General features: G+C 35.3%; 1 protein-coding gene across 6 annotated transcripts in view; it reads left to right on the top strand.

The window, feature by feature from the left end:
* The window catches only part of ADGRV1 (adhesion G protein-coupled receptor V1), a 299412-nt gene that overhangs the window by 87383 nt on the left and 199939 nt on the right, over positions 1 to 12090 (top strand). For 5 of the 6 annotated variants that reach the window (XM_080371326.1, XM_080371327.1, XM_080371325.1 and 2 more), the window contains 11 exons: positions 156 to 255; positions 1359 to 1538; positions 3073 to 3236; positions 3796 to 3889; positions 4531 to 4563; positions 6599 to 6677; positions 7294 to 7432; positions 7939 to 8080; positions 8522 to 8784; positions 10349 to 10524; positions 11257 to 11381. In XM_080371326.1, the coding sequence (XP_080227452.1) occupies positions 156 to 255; positions 1359 to 1538; positions 3073 to 3236; positions 3796 to 3889; positions 4531 to 4563; positions 6599 to 6677; positions 7294 to 7432; positions 7939 to 8080; positions 8522 to 8784; positions 10349 to 10524; positions 11257 to 11381 (1495 nt within the window). The remainder of the gene's footprint in view (positions 1 to 155; positions 256 to 1358; positions 1539 to 3072; positions 3237 to 3795; positions 3890 to 4530; positions 4564 to 6598; positions 6678 to 7293; positions 7433 to 7938; positions 8081 to 8521; positions 8785 to 10348; positions 10525 to 11256; positions 11382 to 12090) is intronic. The other variant, XM_080371328.1, reaches the window with a different exon arrangement.

Raw genomic sequence — 12090 nt, 5'->3', positions numbered from 1 at the left:
CTTTACTCTTGGAGTTCTAAACTGGAGGGAATTTACTGTTTTTGATAATTTAACTTTACATTTCTTAAAGGTACTGCTCAAAATACATGTGATACAGTGGTATTACTTACATTTTATAAAATAATGACTAATCAGTTTATCAATAAAATAAATAGGGGACATTGAATGCAACATTGTATGTTCACTTGCTGGATGACCATATTCCTGAAGAAAAAGAGGAATACCAGATCATCCTATACAACATCAAAACAGAAGGTAATGCAGAGCTATAGCCTGCTGTATCTTAAAACTACCGTTTAGTACTGCAATATTTTCATATGTATTAATCCATTCTGGAAATGTAAGACTAAGCCTACTGCAACTGATGTAAACTATGCAAAATTCATTCACATTTTATTGAAACAGGCTTGATCCTTATGTGTGTGCGTGTACATATTTACACATGTATACACACACATGCACACATATATATATAAACCCCACTGTGTTTTTCCAGTTTTCCTTAATTATTATTAAACATGATTTGCCTCTGCCTGTTGAATTCAGTGGTTGTTTGCCTCCCTTTAATTGAATACAAACTTGAGCTTGCTAATGTATTCTGGATACAGTTGCCATGAAATAAGGGGATATTTTTATCTTTTAAAGCACTCTTGTCATGCTGCAAGCTGTCTTTCTGATCTGCCTCTGAATTCAGGGAGGTCAGAATGTTTCATCCTTGCCATTCGAATTATAATGAGAAAAGCATGAAGCTGCATACCTTCAGAAATACCCTTTGTTAAACTGAAATTAATGTCTAAATGCTAAACTAAGTTGACATGGGTTGTGTTGCTACTAGGTTCCTTACTGACTTGCCAGAATAATTTGTTGACTCTTGTAATCCATCAGGATAAGCATAAATTAACACACCCGCACTTATTCATCAAAGCAACACTTGGGAAAGGGATTAATTTCATAAAGGCATGATTGAGAAGTTGAAGATAATTTTAACTATATTTTAATTTTATTTCCTGGGAAACTTTCTCGTTCCTTTTGCAATAGAGGAAATTTAGGGAAGTTGATGTTTTGTACTGGCCCATTAAGTTTTCCATTTCTTAATATGTTTTTGTGACTCTCTACTTAGTATGCATACAATTTCTGTTGTGATTGTATGTTCCTGTATTTGTTATAGAATGTAAACATATATATATATATATACATTTGACATCATCCATAAACTTCAGTGAGCACACCATTTGATTGGTTTGATTTCATTTGCAGTCTTACTGACTTTCATTTGGATGTAATAATATCAGTAACGTAAGGAAAAAATATTTTTTGTGTAACACTTTATTCACTGTAGTCCATTGATTATTTTGCAGGAGTTGCTTCTTCAGGTGCAGCTGTTTTGGATAGTCAAGGATATGAAGCTGTTCTGACAGTAGAAGCTAGTGATGAACCACATGGAGTCCTGAATTTTGCTTCCCCATCCAGGGTAGTTTTAATTCCAGAGGAAAACAGAACAGTTCAGCTTTTCATTAACAGAGAATTTGGATCTCTAGGTTTGTATAATAACTCCAACAGAAAGGAAGTAATGTTTTGGTAATCATTAGGCAAATAAAAGCCATGACAGGAAGGCTGGAAATTTTGAAATATCTTGGATAGAGTTGCTATTTTCAGTACTTCTAGGCTTCTTACAGCGGGCTTGGAAATGAAGTTTGAGTTTAAACTGAAGCCATAGCCCTCATTCCCTCACAAGGAGCCAGGGAGCTGTCACGTAACTAGTTGGCTATTAAGTTTACTACCTTTATGTCTAATGAATCTGTCTCAGTGTTAGGCTCTCTATAAGAAATAAAAAACACAGGAGAAAAGGAGCTCATAAGGAATGATGATTCCCACATATTTCCCCTCTAAACTTCCAGAGCTGGCAGCTAGGAATGTCCCATGGAAAAAGTTGCATACAGACCACTGAATTCAGTTTTTGTCTCTTCTGAGAACTTCTTTCTCCTTTTAAAATCAATTTGTCTTTTGCAATCCATAACATGAAGTGGTGCTTAATTCCAGAATTCAATCATGTGCTGTGTGCAAAAATATTTTCTTGTGTTGCCTGAGGATTTCAACTTCTGTTGTGAGATAACATGTAATCATTTGCTGTTTGCCCTATTAGACTATATTTAGACCTCAGTGATAACCCTTCTTAGTTTCTTTAGTTATATCTGTTTTGAATTGAAGTGACCAGTTACAATGAATGTTCGAGATCTTCGCACACCACAGATTCATAGAGGCATTTTAATGATGTTTCTGTTCCCATTTCTTTTTTAATGTCATTATCTAATTCTATTTTGGAACACTACTCAGGACACTAATGCTTTAAGATAAGTATCCACAGTAAATGTAAGATCTCTTACTTAAATTTTTAACTCCATCATTATTTATTAAAACTAAGATTCTTTTATACCTTATATTTTATTTCATACAAACTAGCTTTCAATTTCATGTGTCATTTTATCTCCAGGATCACTCTCTTTAAATTTGCAACTTCACTTACCCTGGCAGATTAGTGAGACATGGCACTATCATAAAAAATTATGTCTAACTTTTTCCCTTGTTAACATTTATTGGCGTCCCCCCTGATTTTTATTCTTTTTTGAAGTCTATGTCAATCTGTCTGGGAAAGAAACTAGATTTATTAAGTTGTATTTCCCATCACTGTCTTTAAAACCTTTCTTAGATATCAGTTCCTGAAACATTCTACTTCCCTTGGCACCAAACCTGATATGAATAATACATTAAATGTCCCAGGTAGAACTTCAGCAATGTAACATTTGCGGTCCACAGCACCTCAAATATCTGAATATTTTGTCCTAATGCTTTTTGAGATCTGTGATGTTGGACAAATCACCAAACACTGGAGTGGAAGCACATTACAAACAATAATGAAGTTCCATTGGCTCCAGAATAATCTTTTAATCCTTCAGTTTTGCAGTTAGGCTTTTCATTTTGTGGATGAGCATTTCATCTCTTTCCTTTGTCTGTTCCTGTGAGCATTACATAACTGGAAAATACTCATTTTTTTTTTGGTCACAAATTGAACAGGTGCTATCAACGTTACGTATGCCACAGTACCAGGATTGATCACCTTAAGTAATCAGACAGATGGGACCTTGGCTGAACCAGGAGCTGATTATGTAGCTGTTTCTGGCTCACTGATTTTGGAAGAAGGAGAAACATCAACTGCCATAAATATTACTGTTCTAGAGGTAAACTCTAAACCCTTTCATTCTATACTGATCTGTGTGACGTCAGGAGAGGAATATTTTAGAACATAAAGCATGCAATCTGTATAGTACTCAAAACTATATATTTCATTGTCATTTAGAAAGATGGTTTTTATCTTAATATTAAAATCATAGAACAAATAATAACAGAAAGCAGCTCTACCTACATATAAATGAAATTTAGCTGTCTCATTAAGACTTTACTATCTGATATTCAGAACAATGTAATTCATTGCTTGCTACAGGCTCTTTCTCAGTGGTTGGAATTTATGCTTTTAAAATTAGGCAGAAATTTATTCACAATAATATTTCAATAATAGTTTAGTGTCACCACAGCGTCTTCTTCCTGAAATATGTCTTCAGAATTCATGCAAGATAATCAGTTTTACACCCAATAAAATATTTCGGGAAAATGAAAAAATAAATTAATTTTAGTGTTGCTATAATATTAGAGACTTCTAGTGTGTTGCCTTTTGGTGACTTCCATCACAGTTTCTTAAAGGAAGACGAAAAGAGGATGTACTGAATTTGTGCTTTGCAGGATGATGTGCCAGAGGTGCAAGAATTCTTCTTGGTTAATTTAACTTCAGTGGAGCTCATCATGAACCATTCAACTTCATCCCCACCTAGGCTGGGTAAAACAACTTATACAGAATTATCTCTGGTTTTCCTTTTATATGAATTGCATGCAGATTATATTACTCTGGTGTATTATTGGTACTCCTCTTACTTGCCAGCTATGCCAATATGAGACAGGGTATTCTGAAAGAAACATTGTAGAATATCATACATTTTCACTGTTACACTTGCTTCTTACTTTTTTAATCTCTGTAAAAATTATAAGGAAGTTGTCATAGAGGAGTTAGTAATTAACAGCTGGAGAGCACAATTATCTGAAAAGTTTTATTGGCAGTGTGTTAATCTGTTTTTTGTTTCCAAGTACAAAACAGAAACAAAAAAGTCCAAAGAAATTACTTTATGTGGTTACTTTGTTCGCTTTTTTAAAAGTCTCTTTTTAGTAGTCTTTATCAGTTTTACTTTTAGGAGTCATATCCTATAGTTTTCCTGCTCTTCCTGTGAACTTCATTTATTATTTGCTTAGTTGGTTCCTTTATCATTTGTTTAGTTAGCTCCTTATTCTGCTTCTGAATTCAGTTAGCATAGCTGGCATTGGCTTTAGGGACAGTTGGATTATCCTGTAGTACTAGAGACTAGTTATACTGATTATTTCTAACATCTGCTTTGACTCTTCTCCCTTTTCTTTGCATGCCTATAGAAGTGACAGAGTTAATTCGTTACAGATTGAAAGGTAACTTCCAAGACTCATTGCTGATTTGTAGAGGCAGCTGTGATTAGTCAAGTCTAAAATCTAAAACAGGGAAAGAGTAACATAAAGGTATGCAGGATTTTTCTGACCTAAATAGTGCTGAGTGTTGTAAAGTCTCACCTTCTGTTGTAAGGGATTGGCAGGCTCTTTGAATTGTGACCATTCATCCCTGCTGTGATATCTGCATTGGGTTAAAATGTACTTAGGGTGAACAGATAATAATTTTAACCCATGAGGCAAAAACTTGTCCTTATTCTAAAATGTCACTCCAAATTCTGTTATCAGACTATTTTCTAATCTTGTTTTCCCTGTTGGTATACTTTGATTTGTTATGATTGACAATTTAAATCCTTGGTGCAATGCATTTGTTTAGGATTTCTAGCAATCACATACTCTATACAAGACACTTTCAGTATTTCTAGGAGATTTCTAATACCAAAAGAGATGGCTTTTCTGCACATGATACTGGCATGTGCAGTCCATCCTATACATCTGGAATATATTGTGTGTTCCTGTCACAATCATGTGTGTGCAATATGTGGAGTAGGTATGTCTGTGATGTAGAGTTGAACACACTGAACTTAAGTGACCTTTATTTCTGACCTGAAGCTTCACTGATAAGGAGCAGAAACAGCAAGCTTAAACACAGTTTGTTTTTTTATCCATGCCCCTTTTGCTCCCATCTTCTAGAAAAGGTGGAAGAAAGCCTGACTTAAATACAAAAGTGCAAAGAATTAACAAAAGGAAAAACGATCAACAGCTGAGAATGACAAAAGAAAAAGAAATAAACTTAATGGATACAAGAAAGACCTAGGCTAGGGAAGGGCGGCATCGTGGGAGGGGACGGATGCCTGCCATGAAATTAGAGTTCTGATGTTGAAAGCAAAGTATTACAGATCCTGGGTGAACTGGTACAACTATAACACAAGGGAAAATGCGGATCAGGAGTGAAGCTGAAAGGTCTGTAGTCACTAACGCTCCCTCTGCGTTTCTAAACCTCAATAACATTTCTGCGGTTTATGTAGAGGTTTTGCAGCTGCTGCTGATCTTCATCACTACCTCATAACAACAGGTTTGGATTCATGGCAATGACCTTTTACTTTCATTCAGTTTTATCTGAATTGTTAGAAATCTTTCATATGGATCTAAAGGTATTTACTACAGATTCAGTGGAGTCAGTTGGGTTGTAGAAACTGCCTTTTTTCTTTGTTTCTTTTAAAATCTTATTAAAAGTAAGTTGAAGTAAAGGTAGTCATGCGATGCTGTTGTCTGAACAAATTAGGGCACAATTTCCTAAAAGCATTAAGTTCTGACTGTCAGGTTCTGGTCCCTGACATTAGTGGACATTTCTGGCATTAATCTATTATTATTTTCACCATGTAATACATACGGTAATCTTTCAGAGTTATTGTGAAGATACATGCATCCTTATGGAGCAATAGAATGTTACAGTACATAAACAGCCTACAAAGAAATTAATAATTCTGTATTTTGGGAGAATCAGAGGTGTGTGCTGCTAAGGCTTATGATCAGGCACTGAAACACAAATAGGAGATGAAATACTGGATCGTTTATTATTCTTTCTTACTGATTTTCCCTCTCATATTCAGAATGGCACAGACTGAAACATATTGAACACCATCATAATAAACACACACAATGATGTTAAATTAAGATTCCATGAGAAATCTTGCTTTCAGTATTTCCTAATTTTTCTGTGATGTGTTTGGCTTCCTAAAATTTCTTTTGTATTTTTTCTATGCATTATTAAAAGTAACAGTGGTAAATCAAGGCGCTGTGTTGCAGTTCTAATAGTTAGGTAGTAAGGACAGATTTTCTTTGAGCCTTTCCAGTTATCTTGCCCACTGCCATTTTCTCCTCCATATTCTGGAAACAGAAAATTATGTATCTCTTCTACAAAATTAGCAGATATTTAAGAGTGCTTTTATTATTCTTGAAAATAATGAAAATGGACTGTATTGTTCTTTCATTTTTGTCCTTCTGTTTTCCATTTTAGATGTGGAAGGTTTAGCTTCTCAAATTATTATTGATGCTAATGATGGAGTAAGCGGAGTAATTGAATGGGAAAGTACTAAGTAAGTCTTGTCTCCTTGAAGAACTCACTGTGTCGGTTAGTGACTGGGGTTACTCAATTATTGTTGTTTTCAGTTAACAGTAAAACACCTCATTAAAAGTGGGGCCAGATCTTTGACATGGCAAAGCATCATTAAGTTTTGTAGAACTGGAAAGTGTTAAAATAATTCTGACACTGAAAGCCAACATTTACAGTATGTTGGCTCCGAAATCTTTTGCTACTGTGTGCTTACTTTCACTGCTGTTGTTTTATATTCTAAACTTGTATCACTCCCCCAGCCTCTATCCAGTGTTCCAGCCTCTACATCCATATAAGCATACACACTGGCATCTCCCAGATCTTTTTCTCTGACTGATTTGCAGGAGCTAGGAAGCAGGCTTCCATAAACATAGACTGGCTTAATCTGCCACTAATAAGCAGGAAAAAATGACACTTTCTATAGCTTAATTCCCTTTAGATAAGAAACAGAGGTAAAAACATTGTATTAGACAGTTGTACTGATGCCTTTTTCATGCAAACGGAAAGAATGATATGAAGTGAAAATATAATGGCTATCTACTAGCTTATTCAAAAGAACATGTTCAAGTGAGCACTGAGAATTTTTCTTTTTGTTTTAGTTTAGAAGTTAATGAATCTCATGGGAATCTGACAATAATGGCATACCGAAACAGAGGATCTTATGGCAATGTGTCTGTATTTTTTTATGCCCAAAATTTGGAGGCACAGCTGGGTTTGGATTTTAATGTGACCTCAAGGGTAAGAAGTAAATTCTGCATCTAATACTTTTCATTCCTCAGCTTCCCTAAAAGGATGTCTTCTTGTTTATTCGGCAGAATAATCAACAGTGCAGCTAGATTTTTCAACTTGTTTCAATTGCTTTGGTCATCCAAATAGAATGAGATAAAATTAGTCACTTTACTGGTTCTTTCTTTTTAAATACTTAAGTGTCTTAAAATATAAGACACATTGTAAACTTTCAAACATCTATCTCAAATACAATTTTGCTTAAGAGCATATAAGATCTCTTATAAGGTTTCATATTTTTTTACAACAGAATTTGCAAAGTAAATTGTCCTTGCCTGTCCTCATGTTGCAATTTGCTGAGCTTTTTTACTTCTGTTTTAATCAATTTATGTGATACAGAGCTTACAGAGCTTCTTGCCTCCTCTTTGTTCCTATTTAAGACTGTTTACCTCAGTTGAAAAATTCTGTGTGTGTTAACAGCTGTTCAGTATTCAATCCTTTCTGTTTTTCAATGCTAGACACTTTTTTTTGCTGATGGAGAAAGTAATAAATCTGTTGTTGTTACGATTTTTGATGATGATATTCCTGAAGGTGATGAGAAGTTCCAGTTAATTTTAACAAATCCCTCTCTGGGGCTGGAATTAGGGGAGAACACAACAGGTAACTCTTAGTTTTGATGTTCTCATTCTTTGGAATTGTAATTTTAATATTTTTTTTTTCATTTTAATTTAATTCTTCTGAATAATCGTATTTCAGAAAACATCATTGCCTTGTTATGGTAGATAGTTATATTCCTTTGGAAAGTTCTTAAACATCCCTATGAAATCTATGCAATTAACAAGCAAATATGTAAAATAAGCAATCAAAATTACAGAAGTGAGCTTTTTAATAGGCAAGTCTAGATTCTTCCTGTCTGGAAATCTTCCTAGAAAAAGTAAAATATTTACATATTTTCTTTGAGTAATTTCTTGGACATAAAAGCATTATATATAGACTAAAGGAAGAATGGATTTGTGTTTATATGTATCTTATTTGTATATATGTACAATTATATTTTACTATGTTAATTAATGAATATTTCCATTATTTATTTCTCAAAAGCCATAATTACTATACTTGCCAATGATGATGGCCATGGAGTTCTGTCATTCAATAACAGTGATCACTTCTTCCTAAGAGAACAAACAGCTCTCCATTTGATGGAAAGTGTAGCAGTATTAAATATTATTAGAGAACCTCCTCAGGGGATATTTGGCACTGTGACTGTTCAATACCTTGTAAGTGAAATTAATTCTTCAGAGGCATCAGTGGATTTGACCCCTTCGCAAGGATATATTGTGCTGGAAGAGGGAGTCAGATTTAAGGTAATATGATAGTCATTACCAAAGAAGTGAGGAAAGCTTTTTCAAAAGTGTTGGAAAGATTTCAGAAATGTCTGTGCTTTTTTTTTTGTATTTATTTTTTTTCTTATGTTTCCTTCATTCTCAGAGCAAATTGAGTCATTGCAGTGGGAATGCATAAAAATTAAATGTGCTCTTCTGTAGATATTTCTGTCTTTTTAATAGTAGACATAAACTGAGAACAATATAATGGGCATATAATATATATATATGTATAGGAACATTTATTTCTGTGTATTCAGCATGTAGCTGAAACACAGACTTTGAAGTGAAGTGGTAATTTATAAGCATATGTAGTTAAGGCTGAAGTAAAAATCCCATACTGCAATGCCATGCTTTGTCTGAACTGTGCACAGAGTATGCTGCAACAAAGGCAAAATGTAAACAGCTCTTAGAGTCTTAGGAATGGAAAATGGCTTATTCTTCTCTTCTGGGGGTGTTAAGCTTACTGCCTCTGTACTGTCCCCACAAGAATATCAGCTAGAAAATGACTAGCTTAAGTTTGTGAAATCCTGACCCTTCTGAAGTTTAATGGCAGTTTATTTTTTTTTTTCAGTCAAGCTAGGTTCAGTAACAGGTTAGTATGTTGTGGCTAGTGGGGTAGAATCTGAAACAAACCTTCCTGGAAAGACTGGGTTTCAGTTTCTGAACCTTAAATGCATTTGGAACCACAGTGCTGGCCAGTGTCATGGATCTGTGGGAAGTAAAAAAGACTTATTAAAAGTCTCTTAATGTGATTTATTGCAGAAGTAACCTGGGGTGTAAAAGATTGTAAGATCCAGCTTAGTTCCAGATGCATCACTGCTAACTTTTTTTTTTTTCCCTATAGCAGAGCTATGTGCATCTCTGTAACTTTTGCCTCTTTGGGTAGAAAGAAGGATGACAGTGAGCCCCAAATGACAGTGAGAACGTCTACCTCTTTCTAGATTATTATCTGCTAATTTGAGACCATCTTGAGAGCATCCTATGCTCATCCACAGTGGTGCAGTAGAGGGAAAGAAGCATCAAGAAGAGAAAGAGTATTTAGAGTAATCCTCTATTGCCTTTTTTTCTTCTTAACAGCACCAGTAGCGGAGTTACCCTGTTGTCCTGGAGCTAGTTTAGTTGCCAGCTAGGGTAAATTAAACCCAACTTGACTGGGCTGCGTTAGGTGAATCAGGTAGCTTGTACAGGGACTATGAATTACCAATGAATGTGTGGAGTAAGTAGAGAACCGAAGCATTAAAAAAAGGATCAAAAAAGGGTCTCAGGGTGAGAGGAGAAAAAAATGAGTAGGGGAAAAAAAAATGTGGATATGGTCATTTTAGTGTTGAAGCAATGGAGGTCACCGGACAGGTGACTTTGGAACCTCAGCCTGAAGTGTCCTTGCCTTACTTCTGTGCTCTCCCGTTTCAAGGGCTGGCTATTCTCCTGCTGTCCTATTCGAAAGCATACAGTGAAAGAACAGAAACAGTAGCATGGTCTGATAGGGTTGTATCATCATTAGCTGTCAAGCCTCAACAACTTTCTATGCTTGTTTTCTTGTCAGACACTGCACATTACTGCAATATTGGATGAAGAACCAGAAATGGATGAGCACTTTATTGTCACTCTGTTCAATCCAACTGGAGGAGCCAGACTAGGCACAAGAGTGCAAACTATGATTACGGTATTACAGAACCAAGCTCCACTAGGGCTTTTCAGCATCTATCCAGTTACAAATAGGTACTAAACACTGATTCCGAGAAATTGAGTTTTTTCATATTCAATATAGTGTCTCTCTACAATTTTGGTTTTCTTGAATCTCTTTAAAGAAATTCAGCAATCCAGTCATAAAACGTTTGTACTTTTGAGAAGTACACTGTCTGTCAAATACTATTCCATATGTATGTAGATACATACATAATAATTCTGCTATACAAAGAACAGAAAAGCACTTAAAATAGAATGTTCATCATTAGAAATGTTGATTTCTTGATGGATTTTTCATAAAACAGTACTTCATTAGTCCCTAAACATTACAGTAATAGTAATCCATGTTAAGAGCTCCAAACCTCAGAACGGTGCTCAGGAAGTCATACATTTTATAATTTATTTTTGTTTTTAAGCTTGTGTAAAATACACTTTCACTTAGGGTTGTTTTTCAGAAGCAAATGAACCATATGGAATGACATTTCCAAAAATCATTCAGCTGAAACTGTACAGCTGGTGTATTAACTTTCAAGCTGGTTTAAGATTTTGTTGCATTTCCTATGATTTTGCTAAGGTCTTGTTATAAGAAACATTGGACACCCTTAATTAATGTATGTATCTGTCCATCAGTATCAAAACCAGTTATTAATATTTTCTTTTTTTTTCTGTTATATATTCTGCACTGGAATTGTACTCTGAAGAATCCTATTTGTATATTATAAAGTTTATACATTATTTCTTTATTTTCACAATTCTCACATTTAGGACAAATTTCCTTATAACTGAAGAAGCCAACACTACAGTTTATTTGAAAGTTTCACGAAGTAATGGGCTGAACGTGTCTGTGACTGTTGAGTGGGAGACGTTGTCGGATACTGCGTTTGGCATCAGTATGTTCACTTTATCAAGGGTGTCTAGTGCCTTTGTCAGAACGGAGATAGCAAGAGACTAGCCAAACACACAGCAGATGTAACTTTGGAATGTAAATTCACATATTTAGACTTGATCACATCAATAAATATTTTTCTGAGCAAGTCAGAATTTATTAGGTAAAAGAGCTTAGCTGCTTAAGAGTCACCTTGTAATCAGCCACTTCTCCCAGAGTTTCAATAATTGCTCTCCTTGCTCCTTATATGAACATTATTGTCACTAGACCTTTGTTTACTAAAAACTGTTCCATATTAATTGTAACACTGGATTTTTCTAACACAGTTTGAGAGAGGCACTTTACATAAACCTGACATAGCCTTAGTCTGAAAAAAAGCCACCATACATTTTCATAGAATCATAGAATCACAAAATGGTTTGGATTGGAAGGGACCTTAAACGTTACCTAGTTCCACCCCCCTGCCCTGGACAGGGACACCTTTCACTAGACCAGGCTGCTCTCAGCACCGTCCAGCCTGGCCTTGAGCCCTGCCAGGGATGGGGCACCCACAGCTGCTCTGGGCAGCCTGGGCCAGCGCCTCGCCGCCCTCAGAGTAATTTCTTCCTGATATCTCGTCTAAATCTACCTTCCTTCAGTTTAAAACCATTCCACTTGTCCTATCACTACACCCTTGTCTCCAGCTTTCTTTAGAAGCTGTCCTTTAGATGCTG

The sequence above is a fragment of the Falco punctatus genome, assembly GCF_963210335.1.
Source record: "Falco punctatus genome assembly, chromosome: Z".
NCBI lineage: Eukaryota > Metazoa > Chordata > Aves > Falconiformes > Falconidae > Falco > Falco punctatus.
The sequence above is the reverse complement of the archived record's forward strand: the minus strand, read 5'-3'. Positions and strand labels throughout refer to the sequence as shown.